The 22,736-nt window shown below is 35.7% G+C and overlaps 1 protein-coding gene across 1 annotated transcript in view; it reads right to left on the bottom strand.

Moving 5' to 3' along the window:
• The window catches only part of cntn3b (contactin 3b), a 178,600-nt gene that overhangs the window by 86,841 nt on the left and 69,023 nt on the right, over positions 1 to 22,736 (bottom strand). The window contains exons 4-5 of the mRNA XM_022662736.2: positions 16,061 to 16,236; positions 4,594 to 4,689 (exon numbers count right to left, since the gene is read on the bottom strand). Coding sequence (XP_022518457.2) covers positions 4,594 to 4,689; positions 16,061 to 16,236 — 272 coding nt within the window. The remainder of the gene's footprint in view (positions 1 to 4,593; positions 4,690 to 16,060; positions 16,237 to 22,736) is intronic.

Here is a 22,736-nt window from a genome sequence, read left to right as displayed (position 1 = left end):
AAAGGGTTTATAAACGATTTACAATTAATTTATTAATGGTTACTAATTAGGTTGTAAATGCCTTAAAAATCATTAATAATCAGTTATAACACATACGTAGAAAGGACAACAATTACCTGTTGTTTGCCAAATAGTGAACCCACAGCATCTATATCGTTGTCCTTTCTACGTATGTGTTATAACTGATTATTAATGATTTTTAAGGCATTTACAACCTAATTAGTATCCATTAATATACTAATTGTAAACCATTTATAAACCCTTTATAAAGGTAGTCTTATTTTAAAGTGGTACCAATGGTTTTGCACTTTCCGTTTTTTTTTTTTTTCAGTTTTTTTTTTCTGCTCTGAGCTGCGCTTCTGGTTTAGTTTTGACACTGGGTGGGTGGGGACTAGTCGGTTATTGGCTGCTGGATATAAGCCCCGCCCATTGAGGTGATTCCATTCGCTCACAGCAGCAGAACCTGCAACTTACGGCTTGTGGGAAATGGAAAACCGCCATAGTTCGGGGCTTGCGGACCGTTTCATAACTATGAATGCCTCTACCCCCTAAAAAACACTTTTTTCAGCAAATAATATTTACTTCTAATGCTTCTAAAATATTTTTATGAGGTATGAAACCAATTAACATTTGAATAAATCCAGTAGTGTCCAGAGAAACAGCTAAGAAACAGCCAGCCCTCCAGCAGAACGTAGTTATGGGAATATCCAAAAAATAAATCCACCTGGTGCTGCTCATGTATTCTGTCATAGTAATAATAAGTCATTAGATGAACAATCATCAAAATCCTTATATTTTAACTTATATACACTCATATAATCTAACTATTACTGAAAAGAAAACTCTTGTGGGAATTGATTTGAAGTCTGTACATTCAAAAATAAGGCACTGTGTAAAATTCTGATCAAAACATGATAAATTTCATGAAAATGTACAAATTCTGGAAGCTTTTACATCTCAAATGATGGCATTTTTTTGGTGAAAGTGGAACTGACAAAAATCATATGGCTTATAATAAAATGATAGCCTAAAATAAACATTGGATTTGGTCAAAATCTAAAACTTGGGCTGAATTGAACCTAAGAAAGGCATCTAAACTGTTCTGTGTCTAAAAGCCACAAGGGCAGAATAAACTTCCCATGTTTGTCCAAACCAAATCAAATACTTTAGATTCACAAAACACCATTTTCCCCATGTGTCTCTCTAATTCCCAGCTCTACAGCTCTTTTCTAAAAACTGAAAACCTTTATTCCGGCTAAAAATGCAAACTAGCTGATGACAGGCATCACGCTAAGCGTCCTCCGTCGCATTTTAAACATGATAAACGTGCTATCGATTGCTCGCTCGGAGCAGGGAATGCATTCTGCTGAGAAATATATTGCTTTCCAATTGGGTTGAGGCTCCAATTCTGAGAGTACATTTCCATTTGCCGGCAGATTTGAGTCTAATTGAAAACAAAATGATTCAAATGAAACAATAAATGGAGGCCGTGCAGGTGAGAAGAGGGCGAGGGCACGGTCTGCAAAAATCCATTCCAATGAGTTTCTGAGTTAGAAGCTCCACGGTTTTACCTGCAGAGTCTCCGCAAGAACGTAATTAGAGACGACGGAGAACCGACGCTGTGTTTGGGTTCGGTACAGTACAGCATCTGTTCAGCTGCTTTGATAAATTTAGCACAAGCTTTCTAAAGCAATAGAAGAAATGCATGATGATTACTGCAATTTTTGAGTAAAAATCCACCTCAGAAATCCTGAAGAGATCTTGTGTGTCATGTGCATAAAACAATTAACACAAAAATGCAAGTCACTCTTAACTTTAAAAGCATGTTTTCTTCCTTTTCTTTTATAAATGTAGACTTTGCTTTTGTATTAATGCCAATGTTGAATAAAATAAAATAAATACAGTACAGGCCAAAAGTTTGGACTCTCCTTCTCTTTTTCAGTGCGTTTTCTTTATTTTCATGATTATTTCCATTGTAGATTCTCACTGAAGCATCAAAACTATGAATGAACACATGTGGAGTTTTATGTACTTAATAAAAAATGAGCTGAACCTCCACAGTCACCGGACCTGAACCCAATCCAGATGGTTTGGGGTGAGCTGGAGCACAGAGTGAAGAAGACAAAGGAGCAACAAGTGCTAATAAACACCTCTGGGAACTCCTTCCTTCCTTCAAGACTGTTGGAAAACTTTTCATTTCAGGTGGCCACCTCTTAAATGAAGCTCATTGAGAGAATGATGCCAAGAGTGTGTAAAGCAGTAATCAGAGCAAAGGGGGGCTAATTTTTTTTTTTTTTTTCTTTATTTAACCAGGCAGATCATTAAGAACAAGTTCTTATTTACAGTGATGGCCTGACATAAAACACAAATAAGTAACACTTAAAAAAAAAAAAAAAAAAAAAAAAAAACAACAAACAAAAACATAAAAACAGGATAAGAAAAAACATTAAAAACCATTAAATCAGCAGGCCTAGGTATAGAGGCAGGAAAGTAAACTGAAGGATTAGATGGAGGGGAAACATTTGCAGGGATCCGTGAGATGGTGGGAAATAAAACGTTTGAAGGCTGGGACGGAGATAAAAGTAACCAGTTTGAGGTGAGTTTGTAGTGCATTCCAGTCTGTGGCAGCAGCTGACTGGAATGATGCACGGCCAGGTATAGATCTGGTTTGAGGAATTGTTAGCAAAATACGAAGAGAGGACCGAGTGTTATACATGGTAGGTAAACGGTGCAATAGACGAGACAAATAAGGGGGTGTCTGATTAAGAATGGTCTTATATTTGAAGAAACTAGAATATAAAACATGTTTTCAGTTATTTCACCCTTTTTTTTGTTAAGTAGATAAAACTCCACATGTGTTCATTCATAGTTTTGATGCTTCAGTGAGAATCTACAATGTAAATATCCATAAAAAATAAAGAAAACGCACTGAAAAAGAGAAGGTGTGTCCAAACTCTTGGCCTGTACTCTATGTGCAAAAAAAAAAAAGAAATGTGAAGCCCTTACGTCAGGACGTCTCCGCTACACACTGGGATTCATGTCCTCTAACTAGACAAATGATTAATCACAGATTAATTATCTCCGTAAATCCTGATTGCAGGCCTGTGAAACAAATCCTCCGTCTTCTAATTTCTGCCGTCTCATCTGTTGGCGTAATTGCTCCGATCTCAGAATGAAATGAAATGAATGTCTCACACTGTTGGTCCTTCATTTCCATTCGGCCCACTGTGACTCCTCTCTAATTACCTATGCCTGAATAACAGCGCCAGTTTTTGAGTTGTGTCAGCTGCCCAGAGAGACACTGAATGAGTCTGAGGAGAACAGATGTGATTCAGACGTACAGAGGAGCTCCTAATAACCAGAGATTTATAGTGTGTATGTATAAGTACTTCAAATACTAAAATACTGTATATTTCAATTTCACCAAATTAAAAACCTCTGGAATATAATCAAGAGGAAGATGGATGATCACAAACCATCAAACCACCAAACTGAACTGCTTGAATTTTTACACAAGGAGTAAAGCAGCATAAAGTTATCCAAAAGCAGTGTGTAAGACTGGTGGAGGAGGAGAACATGATGCCAAGAAGCATAAAAAAACTGTGATTTAAAAACCAACCAGGGTTATTCCAGCAAATATTGATTATTTCTGAACTCTTAAAACTTTGTTTTCTTTGCATTATTTGAGGTCTGAAAGCTCTGCATCTTTTTTTTTTGTTATTTCAGTCATTTCTCATTTTCTGTAAATAAATGCTCTAAATGAGAATACTTTTATTTGTAATTTGGGAGAAATGTTGTCTGTAGTTTATAGAATAAAACAACAAAGTTTTTTTTTTTATCCAAACATAAACCTATAAATAGACAAATCAGAGAAACTGAATTAGAAACTCTCTTCATTTTTTCAAGAGATGTATATTTCTCTACTGTACTTAAGTACTAAAATACTGTCTCTGTATCTACTGAAATATTATGTTTCACTACTACAGTACTGTACTTAAGTGTTAAAATACTCTATCTGTATTCTATTGGAGTATTATTTTTATTGTCACTGCTGTACTTAAGTACTAAAGTACTGTATTTGTGTCTACTGTAGTATTATTTTTACTACTGCACTACTGTACTTAAGTACTAAAATGCTTTATCTGTATCTAGTGGAATATTATTTTTATTGTCACTGCTGTACTTAAGTACTAAAATACTGTATCTGTATCTACTGGAGTATTTTTTTTTTCAAATCACTACTGTTCTTAAGTGCTTACATACTCTATTTGTACTCCCTTTGTATTGGAGTATTATTTTTACTTCAATACTGTACTTTTACTCAAGTACTAATAACCTTTAATCTGTCAGGTTTTCTAGATGCTCTTAAAATGCTTTTATTTATTAGTAAAGGAGCTGCAATGTAATATGTGTTAGACTTTTAAATTTTAGTTTTGGGAATGTTACTTTTATCTTTTCCGTAATGTCAGCCCTCAAAACATTGTTTTTTTTTAATGTTTTTTGTTAGCTAAGATGTTCCATTTTTAAGTAATGACACTATATTTTTATATTATGTGTCAAATAACAGTGTATCTGTAATAAAACTGATCTTACCTCCAGAATGCAGAGGGGTTCCACAGAGCAGCACGACTCCCTGGCCCTCCCTCACGTTTACGGCACTTCTCGGCTGGGTTTTGAAGTTTTCCAGATCTAGTAAACAGTAAACAGACGCAGGAATCAGATTCTGCAGTGTTATTCTGATTTTAACACTCGGCTGTGCCGCAGGTACCGGCGGGAGGCAGCCGCTGTGACGGGAATAATATCAGACCGCTGGAGCCGGGCTGAGTCTCGGTGAGTCAGCGGCTATCTGCCGGCTGATTGCTGATTCTGTAATGTGAAATGGACGTGGGCATATGGTGGGTGTGCCGGAGTGCAGCCCGCCGTGCCGAACACGGGATTAACTCTGGAGGAAAAGTGAAAGTGAGGGATGGATAAAGAGGAGGGCGGGACTGAGGCAGTGGATCCAAAGAACACCAACCGAGAGTACTCTCACAAATTATCTGTACTGTCAAAGAGGCTCCGCACTGATCAACTATATATTTACTATATATATATATAAATAGAGAGAGAGAGAGAGAGAGAGAGAGAGAGAGAGATAGATTGAAAAGAGAGAGCATGTAAAAAAAGTTTTAAAAAAATGAGGAATAGAAAGAGAATGTAAAGAGAGAGAGTGTAAGGAGAGAATGTAAAGTAGGCCATAGAGAGAGAGAGAGTGTAAAGTGAGGAATAGTGAGAGAGTGTAAAGAGAGAGTAAAGAGAGAGAGAGTGTAAAGAGAGAGTAAAGAAAGAGAGAGAATGTAAATAGGGAGAGAATATAAATAGGGAGAGATTGAAAGAGAAGGTAAAGAAGAAGAGAGAATAAGAGAGAATGTAAAGTGAGTAAGAACCTAAAGAAAAATAGAGAACATAAATAGAGTATGAAAGAATGTAAAGATAGACAGAAAGAGAGAGAGAGAACAAAGAGAGAGAGAGAGAGAATGTAAAGTGAGTGAGAGAGAGAGAGAGAGAGAGAGAGAGAGAGAGAGAGAGAGAGAGAGAATGTAAAGCAAGTGGAAGAGAGGTTTAGTTCAAATATTGCAAGGAATTTTCCCAGTAAATTACAGGGTGTATACAATTCAATTCCTCTACAAGACACATATAACGTTGTTATATGTGTTGGATTAAGAAAAATAAGATTTCATGGTGTGTGCTGGACAGGGGAACCATCTGACTGGGTTTCTCGCATTTCACCAACAACTTTTATTTGTTTTTATTAAAAGAAAAAACATTTTATAAAAATGTCCATCAAACATAAAAATTCTAAGTACTAAACCGTACACATCTTTAACCTGCTTCCAATCCAAACCAAACAACATATGAATCATGTTCTACATATTCTATATATATAATAATGACATGTCGTATGCTTCAAAAAAAAATTGTGTCACTAAACTAATATTAGAAATTTTGATTGTCAGATTGCCTCCTCCTTCCTGGCTGGCTCGCCAGAATAAAGCATTAGAGCATTAATAATTTTAGAGTAGTGAATTTGGTCCAGCATTTTCACTTACATTCATCCTCTTCATTATACAGCAAAAAGTCGAGAGCGAAGTTTTTGAATGCAAGAGTCTATTTAATGCAGCTCTCACAGATTTTATTTTCTCACGTGTAAAATATAGGTGTGCTCTCACAAATTTACTATGCTCTCTCTCCGATTAACTCTCATCTTGTACGAATCTGCACTCTCTCTCAGATATATCATCCTCGTGTGCTATCTGGCTGTTCTTAATGTTTTGAGAGTGTGCGCTCTCGCGCTCAACTTCCCCCCATGAGCTCGCGGAGCGTTCACTGCTCAAGCGCCGAGCTTTTCACTGCAACAATGCTGCCAAATTTCTTCAGCCAATCAGACGTGGCAACAGGATTTGACCAATTAAATTCGTAATGCCTCATAATGCTTGCTCACGCAAATTCCTACAAGAGGAGAGTTAATCTGAGAGAGAGCATGGTAAATTTGTGAGAGCACACCTATATTTTACACGTGAGCAAATAAAATCCATGAGCGCTGCATTAAATAGGCTCTTGCATTCAAAAACTTCGCTCTCGACTATTTGCAGTAAAATGATGCCATAGCCCTGGAGCTCCCAAAGCCAAACAAGAGGAAGTCAATATGAGCGATAAAACAAATTGGACAGGAGGTGGAGTGATACAGGAGTAAAGAAAACAGAATAAATGATAAAAAACAGCAGGATTAGGCTGGTGGAGGTGGAGGGAATCGGTCTGGCTGGGCTAATGAGAGACTCTCTGCTGAAGGAAAGAGACGTTCTGGACCGGAACCGAGAAGAAGAAGAAGGAGGCCAGTCTGAGAGTCTGAGAGTCTGAGAGTCTGAGAAGCTGATTAATGAGCTGCAGGACTGGAATCTATAGCCTCGGTTTTGGACGCTGGAAGTTTGTGAGGAGACCAGGCACCTCTACAGCGGCGGCACTCGTCTGCTGCTCTGTAATGAAGAACATTAATATCAGTCCGGATCCGGAGGTCGAGCAGGTAAAGGCCAGGAGCTGGAAGCTGCAGCTGAGGGATTGTGTCTCTGTTGCTTCTATTGATTTTCTTACGAAACAAGGCCTTGAAAGTGGCAAATTCAGCTTTTTTTATACAGTTTTACATCTTACTGACCATCTGTGGTTTATAATGATGTATTACGGAGCTTGAAGGCCTAAAATAAGACGTTCAGTCGATCTGCTTTTATTCTACCACTCCTACTTTTAAAAGTTTGTTTCTTCTTAAGGATTTAAGGAGTCAAGGAGATTTTATTGTGATTTCACATCACGTGTGGTGCATGAGGTGAATCGACATTGTCCAGTTTACACCTAAGATCAATTTAAAGATCAGATCAGATAAGATTACCTTTTATTAATCCCACAACAGGGAAATTTGCAATGCGTTTGTGGTTGAAGGAGCTCATTTTAACACATCCACCCTAAAAAAAATCCATACATTTGCTCTTTTATTAAAGTTATATGGAGCCCCTCAATACCAGTCAAAAGTTTGGACATACCATCTCATTAAATGTTTTTATTTGTCATCATGTAGTAACTAAAAAAAAGTGTTAAACAAACCAAAATACTCTGTAAAGAAGCATATAGGTGCTCTAATCTAGAGAGATGTCTGTTAACTTGTGGTTTCTGAGGCTGGTAACTCTGATGAATTTATTCTGTACAACAGAGGAAACGCTCGCTCTTCCATTCTGGGGTGGTTCTGATGAGTGCCAGTTTTATCATCATCACTATGTCTCTGTCTGGGCAACATGGCCTTTGCGACAGAGCACTAGCAGACAGTTTAAACCACTTTTATTCTGTAACATAACTTTTATTCTAATTAATTTAGTTCTTTCTTTTAAATATATAAAATATCATTTTTTAATTATGTTTTATTTATGTATAATTTTTATTTTATTCATGCATTATTATTATATATATATTTCTATATCTTTAATAACAATTCAATACGAAATGCTGAGATTTTAAAGAAAATGTATTTATTAATAGACCAAAATCACAAGAATTTTTGTTTTTATTAATTGTTGATGGTAGAAGCTTCCCATCTTCAGTCCTTTTATGCTTGAGTTTTCTCAATGTTCTTGCCTTTGACTTGCTCCTGGTGTCCTATTGCACACTTTATCCTGTAAAGCTGCTTCCCTGGTTGTTCTTTTGTTCTTTATTTATTTTTTATATCTACAGTTAAGTACCTGTAGGACCCGGTAAGTATTTTAAACTGTAAATAAGTTACACTGTAAGTAAAGTGAACTTATTCTCTAAAACGTGGGCTGTATTATAAAGCATTACCCAGAATTCTTGTGATCATGCAGAATAAGGTGTATAGAATGGATGGAGTGGACGCCTCATTAACAAAGCACAGTCTTAACTGCAGGATAAGCAATATCGCCGCAGAGCTAAAAAAAAAACTAAAAATAGATCAGGCGTTTTGACGAGGCTGCCGATTCATTCAAAGTCCTCCCAACTAACAAGGTCTCACCTTAATGGCAGGTAATGAAAGCTGGCAGCGGCAGCGCCCTATTAAAGCCACCACTCCCCTTCAACTAGCCAGTGATCAATAAGGGAAATAAATGTCAAGCAGCTCCTTTTAACCAATCCCCTGAAGTGAGATTCATTATCCTGCCTGTGAGGACAGTGCAGCCGGCTCCCGAGAGAGGAGTGGGATCCTCTCTTTGGCCGGAGAGCTAATCGATAGCATGGCGGCATGACGTGGAAGTAGAGACAAGGCAGAAGATCCTACAGAAACTGCTTTTAGTGAGGATGAGTCTCCCAGTCTTATCTCTTCTCTGTCTTTACTCATCTCTGAGGTGAGACGGAATTAGCCACAGTGCTACAGAAAGCTGTTCCAAAGCTACTCTTTTGATTTATTTTTATTTTTCATTGTATTTCTTTTTTTTCCATTTTCTCCCCAATTTACACGGGCAATTACCCAACCCACTCATCACTAGTGATGCTCCAACACCAGGAGGGTTAAGAACACTAGCACACGCCTCCTCCGACACATGTGGAGTCAGACTCCACCTCTTTTTGAACTGCTGCTGATGCAGCATTGCTGAGTAATGCTTAAAGGAAAGCGCAGCAACTCGGTTCTGATACATCGGCTCACAGATGCAGCCTTGTGCTGATCCACATCACCCTAGGAGTGATGAGGGGAAAGAGAGATCGCCATCTACTGTACCCACCCAGAGAGAGCAAGGACAATGGATGGCAAGCTGCATGAACAGGATTCGATCACTCTGAGCCCCCTCTTTGGATTTGTAAGCGAGTATTTGAGGATAATTGTTACCAAATTATTTAATTTAGTCATGTTCAAATCCTTGTTTTAAGATTTTAAGGGATTTACTACTTTAGTGATCTAAAGGCGATCTATAGAGCCTGCAACAGTGCACCATTATCAGGATTGTTTAGAAAGGGAGACACAGAGGTACATGCAATTGTGAGTTATATTAATTATTAAACAAAGAAAAAACAATTAAACAAACAATAAACCAGAACTAAAAGAACAAGGAAACACTGAGTACACTTAGACTGAGGAAAAACAAAAACATGCAACCTGACCAACATTATACACACACAAAGAACTGACAAGGGACCCTGAAACAAAGGGAAGTAACAGGAAACACCTTGGGACAGGTAACAAGGGGGCACAGCTAAAAATGACACATGAGAGAGCACAGAAGACAGAGACAAGGAGAACACAGAGTGGGTATGTGCTAGAAAGCACATGACTAAAAAAACAGGGCAACAAGAAAAAGATAGAAACACAAGGAAAGACCAGAAAAAACGCACAGCTTGATTTAGGGCATGTCAGTGTGTCTTTGCTATTATAACAATGGGAAAAGTACACCTTGCATGGCTGCGGATTGTTATTTTAACAGTGCAGCTACCTGCAGTGTTGGGAAGTAACGGATTACATGTAACGGCGTTACGTAATCAGATTACAAATTATAAGTAACTGTAATCCGTTACAGTTACTGCTTCAATAAATGGTAATCAGATTACAGTTACTCTGCTAAAATTAAAGGATTACATTGCGGTACTTTCCTATTTTTGCTCTTCCAATCCAACACTGACAAAACGCAAATAACATTTTGCGGTGAAATCGCTCTGATAGGACAGGGAACGGTCTGCCCCTCGTCCCATCTCGCTGCACACACACACACACAGGTAGGAGGGGCAGACAGCGGCTCCGCACACACAACGAGACGAAATTAACTGACATTTTGGTCAACGAATAAAAACAAGACGAAAATGTTTGGCAGGGACGAAATCCAATCAGAACTGATTTAGTTCTGTGAAAGGTAGTGACCAGTTAGGAAGAGATCCAATCACTGCTACTTTAGCGAAGGTGGAGAGGCGGGATAAGCGGGGTACTCATCCAATCAGTACCCGCCTCTCCTGCAGTAGCGCCGCGCGCTCAGTTACAAACCCGGGAATTAAACTGTCGTTACGGAGCTCGACTGGAAGTTAACTCCACAGTGTTCAGCAGGGAGAGAGAGAGAGGAGAGGCGATATATTTCTCCTTTGACGTCGCGAAAAACAAGATAACGTGTAAACCGCGTGGAGCGACTCCATCTCCGGTAAAAACACCACTAATCTTTCAGCTTCTGCAGAGCAGAGTCACACAGATCTCCATGCAGAGATCCGCGTTTTAATACTGATGTTATTTCATGAGCTGATGGTGTGTTTAACTCGGCAGTGCACTAAAACACAGAACTGATACAGAACCCTAACTCATTAAGATCAGATAATCTGCTTAGTCTCACAGTGGGAAAGATATAGCTAGTGTTAAAGCAGGAACAGGTCAGAAAGAAACTCAATAATATATCCAAAATAAAACAATAAAATAAGTGAATCTATGAACCCAAAAGTCTGTGTAAAGTTCCTTACAGCACTTTCTCATAAGTTTCTCACTTTAACTCATGAAGTCTCTCAGTACATCCTGAGAGCATCTCTACAGGACAGTGTGTGAGTGTGTGTTTTTGATCTCATTTATAGACTGTAGCTCCAGTAGGTGTGCTGGGTTAGTGCTGGAGATAAAACTAGATCATTTAAAAGCTGTTTTTGCATCTACAGCTCTGTTCAAACTATAATTTAACTATTCAGATGTTTTATGACCTGATTTCTAGAGCAAAATTTTAAATGTAAAATATATATAGTCACACACCTATAATAATAATAATAATAATATACATTAAATCATATATAAATATATTTCACATTCAAACATTAACAATATTACTCAAGTGTTTATTAAACGTTTCATTTCGTATAAGTGTATAGTTAATAATTCAAGGGAACTGATGAAAAAGCATTTACATTTACACCCTTTACATTTTAGTCGACTAAATTTACTGTAATTTTAGTCGACTATATTCTTATGACATTAAGTTGACTAAAACTAAGTCGACTAAATTACTGAATTGTGACTAAAACTAAATGCTATTTTCGTCACAAGACTATAACTAAGACTAAATCACAATTTGTTGTCAAAATTAACACTGGTGGCAAACCTGCAAGTAGACAGCTTACAGTTGTTACATTGTTTGGTTTTAAATTGTTTTATCATCAATTTATAGAAGTGTTTCATAAAAATGTTTGATGAAATGGTTTCATAAGTATTTTTATAGAGTGATTGAAAAGGCTGTTTTATTTGTTTATCTATTTGTTAACTGGAAAGAAAAATAAAAGAATAATATGCAATATGTGGTTGCTACATTCATTCAGGCTTAAAAAACGACAATATTGTAAGTAATCCAAAGTAATCAGATTACGTTACTCACTTGAAGTAATGTAACTGATTACGTTACAAATTACATTTTGAGTGATGTAATCAGTAATCTGTAAGGGATTACATTTTAAAAGTAACCTTCCCAACACTGGCTACCTGGACGTGTCCAATTCATAATACATAATAAACATGGCTATACTGTCTTTTTATACATTTTTATCAATATTTATAGCTATATTTATAAGGCTTCATAAATACATTATAACGTGTTATAAGCATGTTTATAGAGTCTAATATACATGACATTCATAGAAAGTGTGACTGTTCTGTAAAAAAAAAAAAAATATATATATATATATATATATATATATATATATATATATATATATATATATATATACACCTTTATCGTAAATTGTTACCTATTTTTTTTTATTAGCGCCACCTAGAGGTAGGAAAACTGTCGTGGCTCTTGAAAAATAATTTGACTGCCTAGTAAGAAATTACAGCTCTGGAAAAAAAATAAGAGAGCACTTAAAAATGATAAGTTTCTTTTAGCAAATTGAAAACCTCTGGAATATAATCAAGAGGAAGATGGATGATCACAAACCATCAAACCACCAAACTGAACTGCTTGAATTTTTACACCAAGAGTAAAGCAGCATAAAGTTATCCAAAAGCAGTGTGTAAGACTGGTGGAGGAGAACATGATGCCAAGATGCATGAAGAAAAACTGTGATTAAAAACCAGGGTTATTCCACCAAATATTGATTATTTCTGAACTCTTAAAACTTTATGAATATGAACTTGTTTTCTTTGCATTATTTGAGGTCTGAAAGCTCTGCATCTTTTTTGTTATTTCAGCCATTTCTCATTTTCTGTAAATAAATGCTCTAAATGAGAATATTTTTATTTGTAATTTGGGAGAAATGTTGTCTGTAGTTTATAGAATAAAACAACAATGTTCATTTTACTCAAACATAAACCTAGAAATAGCAAAATCAGAGAAACTGATTCAGAAACTGATGTGGTCTCAACGAGCCGAGTTTGTCTAGTTTTTGGATGTATTTTTGCAGTATAATAGACTCGAATACATTATGTGTATGTGATGTTTTTATGGTTATCTAATAAGCATGTGTAAAATTCTGGCTTTCAGAATTACTGTTATTGTTTTAACTCATATTTTGATCATTTGTACAGCAAACAGAGTCAGAAAATGCAGGATATGAACGTTAAACTGAGGTTTAATGTGAAGTTGAACTGATTTATATAAGCAGTTACTGATTAGCCTCGCTGTAAGGCCGGACTGGTATGAATAGGAAGTTGATTGCACTCGTTACTGATTGCCCCTGATATCAACATAGTTTACACAGCTATACTGATAATATTACCAGTTAATATAATTGTATAATTATTTTTTATCTTTATATTCAGTCACTGATATAATTATTAGCTTCTACGTTTTTTTTAATTGCAAACAAACAGCAGGATCATTCAGTATTAAATAATTTAAACATTACAGCACCCTGAGATAATTAATTTCTTTTGGATTATTTAGATTTTTTTCCTAATTTTCACAAATACAAACAAAACCTCAGGCCATCAGTATTGATCTACAGCTGATCCCAAACGAAATAATCAATCAATCTACTGAAGAGCTTCTCTATCTGATTTAATGAGGCTTAACTCATTTCCTCCTGTTGCTTAAATTGATCTCTAGACAAATATCCCCCCCCCCCCCCCCCGATCAGTCTGATCTCCACCCTAAATCAATATCTCAATAATACATCCATCAGAAACATGGAAGACCTGTTAATTCTTCTAAAGCAGTTTTCTAACATTAACATACTTTCTATTAGAGAAGAATAAGAATGCATGCTTTTCCCATTTATCCCCAATACTTCAGAATAAAAATGCATTTAGTGCTTGTGTATATTGATATTTAAGGTGTTAATAGGTGGTAATAACATATATTGCATAATGCATAGATCTGCTTTTGTTTAGACAGTGATTTTTATTATAACACTTTCTATGAATGTCATCTCTATCAGACTCTATAAACACATTCATAACATATTATAATGCATTCATAAGGCTATAAATATTTACAAACATGCAAAACCCATTATAGCCTTGTTTATTAAGCATTATGGCTTGTGATCGTAATACATTATATGCTGTGCTTATAATATACATGTTAACTCCCTCTGTCAACTGGTTCCATTTAAGAGCAGCGTAGTAGTGAAGTATGTTTTCAGCATATGTATTTTCGGTAACACTTTCTATGAATGTCATCTTTATTACACTCTATAACTACATTCATAATATATTATAATGCATTCATAAGGCATTATAAACATGGCTATAAATATTTATAAAAATGCATAACCCACTATAGCCATGTTTATTAAGCATTATGACTTGTGATCATAATACATTATAAGCTATGCTTATGATATACATGTTAAAATAGCATATTTCTATCATTAAAAATCTAGTCCCACAATGAAAGTCTGTCACTTTACTTAGAGCGCACAAAGACCTGTTATAAAACATTATGATTGACCATAACTAATATCATATTCAAGACAAGTATAATTTATGAGTGGTTAAAAATATATTTTGTAGGATTATTGAGGGTGTGTTTATAAGTTGGAAGCTGTTTTAGTCATGATAAAATCTACAAGCTGGGGCTGAGTTTCTTGGTATTGATGTATAACATGTTATAAACACAGCTATAAATGCATTATAATCACAGTTCATGATGCATAATAAACATGGCTATGATGAATTATAGAGTTTTATAAATATGTATAGCAATGTTTATAATGCCTTATGAATGCATTATAATGTGTTATGAATATGTTTATAGAGTCTTATAGAGATGACATTCATAGAAAGTGTCATCATATTTTCTTTATATTCTCTTTTATTTCTCTTCACACTCTTCACTAATGTATGTACTTTAGGTAGACACCGCCTATGACTGTCTATGGCTATGTATGGCTTAAGTGCTTCCAGATGTGTACCTTAACACCATATATAAACAGGTCCCCAAAAGTGGGGAAGGGGGAGAGGGCAGGAACATCGAATTGGCAAACATCTCTCTCCAAGGCTGGCCTAGGAAGCCTTGATGATATTGTCTTAGTCTTTTGTTATAAATAATTGTATCACACTTAACGCAATGTCTGCAGTGTCTTCTTCCTCATTCTCATGCATCTTAACAGCAAAGGGACAGCGGTAAACGACAGTAGCTAAACGCTAAAAGTTCTTTTTCTCCATGTTTAGTTTTTACTTTAGGCAGTTTCTGATGATCTGAGAGTTCTGCTCGGCTTATACTGCTGGAGCACATCAGATAAATATACTGGTCCTTCAAGAACCATTAAGACATGTATAGACCAGTAACAGTACCTTAAAGTATAGGATGTGGGTGATGTGCTTTTTTTTTTTTTTTTAGCTATTTTAATGTTGATTTCTTGTGTTTTTTTTTTTTTGTAAATAGATTTTGTTTTGTTTTATTTATTGTGTACTATTTTTTGATATTTTGATATACAAGACACTACCTTTTTGAGGCACAACTACCCTCACCTGCAAGCAAGGTGTGACAGTGAGTCAATAGGACCATGCACACTAAGAAAAGTAAGTACAGATTTGTACAGATTAAAAGAGTATAAAGCTTGTCTTTGGGGCTGTACCTTATATTGAGGTACAAAAAAGTACCTTTCAGTGAAAGTCCTTTTTGTACCCATGTTTTTTTGTGCCAGTAAAGATTATAAAGATTATAAACATTATCATCAACTGAATATGTGTCAAAAACTTCATGATCCACAATTGTCTGGCTTTTACATAAAAAATGTGCAATTAAAATATATATTGTTTATTAGTACAGTGATACAGAATATAGCATGTACCTTTGGCTGGTTATATGGTACAAATCTTTACTTGTTGCTGTTGGAATGACTTTGTACTTCACTTTGTACTTGTACTTTGAGGGTACAATTATGAAAAATGTACCTTTGAGTACAAAAAAGTACTTATATCATACCTCTGTTTTTTAGACTGTAGCTGTGGAAAGATATAATAAGATTTGTAAAATTGTGAGGGGGTGCTCCCTTTTGTTGGATGCTGTAGAACTGGGTTTGTGGCCCATCAATGGCCAGGGTTTGGACCATTATGCTCCATTACAAAAAGTAGACTAATTCAGGGCTGAAAAAAAATATATATTAAAAAGCTGAGAAACATTAAATCGATTAAACTTACATGCGAACTGCAGACTGGCTCTCTGGCTCAGGATAGATCCGTGGGTGTTGGAGGCAGAGCACTGGTAGACCCCGGAGTCCTGGCCCCGGTCCAGCCCTCTAATGATCAGGTTCCCTCCAGATACGAGACGCCTCTCGTCACCTCGGAGATCAATGAGTGTCCCGTTTAGAGACCATCTGCAGAGACGCAAACACAATCAGTTCCACCGTCTCGCCACGGTCTCGCCCGCTGGCATCCATCACCCGCATCGATCCCCCACCATCACCCACCTTCATCACGCTGCCAGAACAAAGAATCAAAACCCACTCCTTCCATCCTTACAGTCTCTTCTCTAACATTCCCTAACAGGATTTACATAAAACAGGGACCTGATGAGGGAAGCGTACGAATCACTGCCTTGTTAATGAAGGATAATGAATTTAAAAACATGTCTGAAACACTGGAACTGTAAAGATCTAGCTGTCTGAAGAGGAGCTCATTGCTTTGTATGGTTTTAATTGTTTTAAATATGGTTAAAACATTCATATACAGTATATATATACAGGGGTTGGATAATGAAACTGAAACACCTGTCATCATTTTAGTGTGGGATTTTAGGTTTCATGGCTAAATTGGAGCAGCCTGGTGTTCAATCTTCATTAATTGCACATTGCACCAGTAAGAGCAGAGTGTGAAGGTTCAATTAGCAGGGTAAGAGCACAGTTCTGCTCTAAATATTACAATGCACACAACATTATGGGAGACATACCAGAGTTCAAAAGAGGACAAATTGTTGGTGCACGTCTTGCTGGAGCATCTGTGACCAAGACAGCAAGTCTTCGTGATGCATCAAGAGCCACGGTATCCAGGGTAATGTCAGCATACCAACAAGAAGAACCAACCACATCCAACAGGATTAACTGTGGACGCTGTAAGAGGAAGCTGTCTGAAAGGGATGTTCGGGTGCTAACCCGGATTGTATCCAAAAAACATAAAACCACGGCTGATCAAATCACGCAGAATTCAATATGCACCTCTACCGTGTATTACTTTACGACATACAAACCATATACAAACCAAATGCAATGTTATTATACACCACTGGAGGTAACCAAAACTTTTAATTCTTATATATAAAAAAAAACATTTTCTTGCAAAGTCAAACGAGCACCAGAAAGTAATCTTACATTTACACAATTTTGACTGAAATGTCCAAAAGTAGAGGCTACCACGCTAACCTAGCAAAAATGCAGTGCAGCTACAAACAGAGCAGCAATGGAACTATTTGAACTGGCAGAGTTTTTATAACCAATCAGATCCTATTTTCTCCTCCTCTTTAACTCTTAAAATCTTTCAATAAACAGTAATAATGGAACTGTAGTATAATTGCAATAATACACTCGAGGTTCGTGCTTTAACGTTTAAAATTGAGTATATTTTTGCTTAATTATAAATAAATATCAGCCATAACTAGTTTTACAGTCTACAACATCAATGTCAGAAAGTGGATCATACACTACACACTACAGCTACACACCCAGTATGTACATAGATGCTGCCAGATGCCAATGAAAGTTTATTCAACTCAAACATCCCATTAATATTAGTTAAAACTTGGTTTTAAAAGTGAGTTTTAAGTAGAAATGTCTTCTTTAAAGCCGCTGGAGGTCGAGTGTTCTGACTGCAGGGTACTGTTTTTAAATAAATCCCTTTTTTCAGGAGAAAAGTGGGAAAACACTGCATGTTGACGCTACATTTAACAGCAACAAAGGTGTTCACAGAACCCATTTCACAACTGTCTGATATTAGCGGAGTGCACTCATTCACGAGAGCTCATCACTATCTGTGCTGTAAAACAACGTGTTAGGATAGAGTGGGAGCATCTGCTTCACATCTGGAACTTTATTTTTATCTTTTTATATTTCTTCCTTTCTTTTGATCTCTTTATTTTTCACAGCAGGAGAACTAAGAGCTCTACTTTAGCGATCTGTAGGCGAGGCGTAAACTGTGCAATGTGCAGCCTGATTCAGGGTGTATCAGTGTGTCTTTACTATCGTAACAACGAGAAAAGTACACCTTGCGTGGCTCGAAACATGCGAAAGGCACAATAGCAACACCATAGCAACCACTTAGCAACACCTTGGCAACCTCCATGAACACAACAGCGACACAATATCAACCACTTAGCAACACCTTCGAAATCATCATAGCAACACCTTAGCAACCACTTAGCAACCACATGGCAACCAACTTGAGTACCATAATAACTCCTCAGCAGCCATCTAGCCACCACTTAGCAAAAGCTTTGCAACTGCTTATCAAACACATCACAGCAACCACCTAGCAACACCTTGCAAACCACCAAGTGACCACTTCAAACACCACAGCAGCACCTTAGCAATAACCTAGCAACCACTCAGAAACAACATAGCAACCTACATGGATTCCATAGCAACATCTTAGCAACCACAAAGCAACCACTTATAAATAACATGGCAACCACAATGGATACCACAGCAACCACCTAGCAACACCTTAGAAACCACCAGGCAACCACTTTGGACACCACAGCAACACATTAGCAACATCCTAGCACTTACTAACTAACTTAGATACAACACAGCAAACAAGACAGATACCATAGCAAAATCTTAGCAACCACCTAGCAACCACTTAACAACAGCTTTGCAACAGCTCATCAGCCATCGTGGACACCACAGCAACCACCTAGTAACACCTTAGAAACCACCCAAAAAAACGCTTCAAAAACTTCGGACACTTCGGTACTGCAAAACAACACCTTACCAACACCATAGAAACCACCAAAGAAGCCACTTCGGACACCATAGCAAACACATTATCTACAACCTAGCAACCACTTTGATACAACACAGCAAATAAACAGATACCATAGCAACACCTTAGCAACCACCTAGAAACCGCTTAGCAAACACCGTGGACACCACCATAATGTATAGTTCTGCAAGCTGGGACTGAGTTTCTTGGTATTGATGTATAACATGTTATAAACACAGTTACTAATGATTTATAATCACAATTCATGACAAAAAACTAATTCCTGTTACTTTAATTCCTGTTACTCAAAACATAAAAAGTAACAGGAGTGAATTCCAGTAATAAGAAAAAGTGCCAGTAACAGGAGTGACTTTTTGTCATAAATATAAATTATTTGAACATGCAGTCAATTTCTTTAAAATAAAGACTTTTTTTTTGAAAAAAAAAAAAAATCCCTATTTGGTACACAACAGGCCAATGTTGCATTTCCTAGTTATGTTTTGTAACTGCTTATAAATGGTTTATAACCTAATCAATAGCCATAAGCAAACTCTTTATATAATAAACTATTTATAAACCCTTTATAAAGGAGCATTATTTTAAAGTGGCTCCATAGAAAGTGTTATCAGAACTTCCACTGAGACCCTCGTTATCTTCAAACACTGAATAAAGACTCGTTTATTTATTCACAGAGTTTCTAAATTAGCTCTTATTCTCTAGGTATGCATGCTGACTTTTGTATTTAGCTGCATCTAAGTCTGATTTATCTTTAGATTTTTGCCTGTAAAAACTAGATAACTATATTTTCAGAGTAAACACAGAAGCAATTTTGTAAGTCGCTGTGGATAAATGCGTCTGATAAATGCTTTAAGGGAAGAATAAGAAAATCTCAGGAACAGAACGGTCCGGCTCGCTGTTCTATAAAAAAAAAGCAGGAGGCTCTTCAGTTCCTGAAGTCCTGTCAGCTCAAAAACAAAGGCTGACTGTGTGATGGATAAAGTGCTGAGAAAAATAGACCACAAACAAATTGCTAACAGGGTAACCATGGAGCAACAACACAATATCTCAAACATCTGTACATACAGTACCAGCCAGTACATACAGTACATATATATATATATATATATATTTATATATTTTTTTGCATTGTAGATTATTACTAAATGTCATGCAAACTATGAAGAAAAAAAACATACTGGTCCAATTTCCCTATTTTAGCAATTTATAGTGCACAGGATTAAGGGCATGTCAGTGTGTCTTCGCTATCATAACAACGGGAAAAGTATACCTTGCGCATCTCAAAACATTTAAAAGGCATGTACTAATTCTCTTAATTAATCATGGGTGTGGTTAATTTTGGGCGTAACGTGAAATAAACAAATCAGAGTGTCCCTTGCTCATCATTTCTTTTAAGAACCAGGTGAGCTCTGACTTTGGCACATTGATATCTTAACAGCGCAACGCTTTTGAGTGTCTTAGAAGAGGATAATGCCACCAAAATAGCAAAGCATCAGAAATAGCCATGTTAATAATGCCTGATGAATGCATTATAATATGTTATGAATGTGTTTATAGAGTCCAATAGAGATGACATTCGTAGAAAGTGTTACCAGTTTTTATTTTTATTTTTTTTGATAACTATTCCAGCTCTGCACGCTAAGCTAACGGATGATAAATAGTAAGATAGGGTAATGTCTCTCCATCAGGACGAGTCTCTGCTTTATTTCAGAACACTTTAACAATTAATCCATCAAACAGCCCTGACAAATCACTGAAAGACATCCAGCGTCCGGAGAATAATAATAATAATAATAATAATAATAATAATAATAATAATAATAATAATAACAATACGCTATAAAGTGACAGTGATTGATTTTGACAGGCGTCAGGCTGCGTTTATAATAAACAGGGTTTCTGATAGAAGGTGTGAATTTATTTTCACTCTGTCAGAATCTCTAATGGCTGATGAGGAGGATCCTGATCCATCACTCGTCCTGCTGATAAAATAATTCTGACCATTTCAATCACTGCCATCATAATCTGCACCAGAAAACTCTATACTTATACTTTTCAGTACAATTTCACTTCAAATAGAATAACATACAGTGCAGGCAGAGACAAAAAAAAAAAATATATATATATATATATATATATATATATATATATATATATATATATATATATATATATATATATATAGTATCTAATAATAATCACTCACACTCACAATATATATATTAATCACTCTTTTTCGCCACATTTTCATATATAACTGACAACTTATAAAAAAAGAATAGAATATCTATATAATCAATAAGAAACGGTTACAACAAATGTATCCAATTATTTTTATAGATTATATATATATATATATATATATATATATATATATATATATATATATATATATATATATATATATATATATATATATATATTTATATATATATATATATATATAGCCAAATGGTTAAAAAACATAGCACAAACTTGTCTTCCTAAATTTTGGGAAATGGAAATGAACGTATACAAATGAAAAATGTAGGAAGATGAAAATCTAAAGACTGATAAGTTTGCAATTTCACTTCATATATGTTACTAATAGGGGTGTGAATTACTGTGCAATCCACAGTACTATATTACTTTATTTTTAACTAAAATGTTATTTTTGCACAACAAAAAATAGCAAATATCACAACATAGAGGTCGAGAAGAGACAAAAAATGAGTCATCACTCTTCTGAACTGTTGAGTTATCCCCACTTTGGCTATTTTCACATTATTATATTCACATTAAAAAAAACTTCAACAAAAGAATAGAATATACAATATATTTAGAATATATAAAGTGTGACCAATTTTTGACTTGTACTGTATATAGGTTGTTTGTGTATTTAATTTTCATATTATAACCGACATAACAACAAATAAATAGAATATCAATATAATCAATGAAAAAGAATTAAAGCTAATTTATCTAATTATCTTTTAGACATCTTTTACAAAGTTTTACAGATGATATATTTTGAGTTAAATATTTATGAATCTCTAAATTTGTAATAAAGTCATTTTTAATTTGCTTTGGGATATCAGCATAATTTAAAGACAATTTATATAAAAAAACATATATTTTAAATATACCAATATTATAAATAGAGTGAATTGGAAAGTTATGAAATTATCACAATATAACAATATTTATGATAATGATGATATCACGATACTGTGATTCTGCGATAAGACACATTTCTACGATCAAATCTCTTCACAGCATCTCTGTTATGCAAAAAAATATATAAATCAAATACAATGAATTATTATGAGTTTATTGCCGTCACTTTTACAGAAAATTATCATGCTTGCGTTGCCAAGATAGCGATGAACGTCTGACTGTTGGTGTCTGTCTAGGTTGTATTCAGTCAGTGGAGCTCCTGTGTTTTCTGTTACCAAGATAAACAAGCAAAACTCCAGAAATGTACCTGAACACACCTCATTTCCAGAACACCACGCCCATCAGTGTAGATATATACAAGTGTTTTACTGGGTAAATAAACACTTACTACCCCAGGCTTTACAGAATCTTAAATGTAAAGTAGTACTAATTTTTTGATTTGATGTGATGTAAAATGCAATAAAAATAACTGTTGCTGGAGACTTGCATCAGCTGAACTGAACCCCTCAGAATAAAATATAAATATATATACTTTATATAAGCCTTCATAAAGGTTGCATGTAGAATTTTACGTAGAATCAGCAGGAATGACGTAGAATCACACGCATAAACAATCCCTTTACCAGAGAGGTGAGCTGTAATAATGCCTCTATAAATGCTCTCTTGTGTTCCTGAAAAGAAGAGACTGGTTATTAGTTTGAGGCTGCCGGAGCTGCAGCTCGGAGAA

Source organism: Astyanax mexicanus, chromosome 5 (assembly GCF_023375975.1).
Source record: "Astyanax mexicanus isolate ESR-SI-001 chromosome 5, AstMex3_surface, whole genome shotgun sequence".
NCBI lineage: Eukaryota > Metazoa > Chordata > Actinopteri > Characiformes > Acestrorhamphidae > Astyanax > Astyanax mexicanus.
The sequence above is the reverse complement of the archived record's forward strand: the minus strand, read 5'-3'. Positions and strand labels throughout refer to the sequence as shown.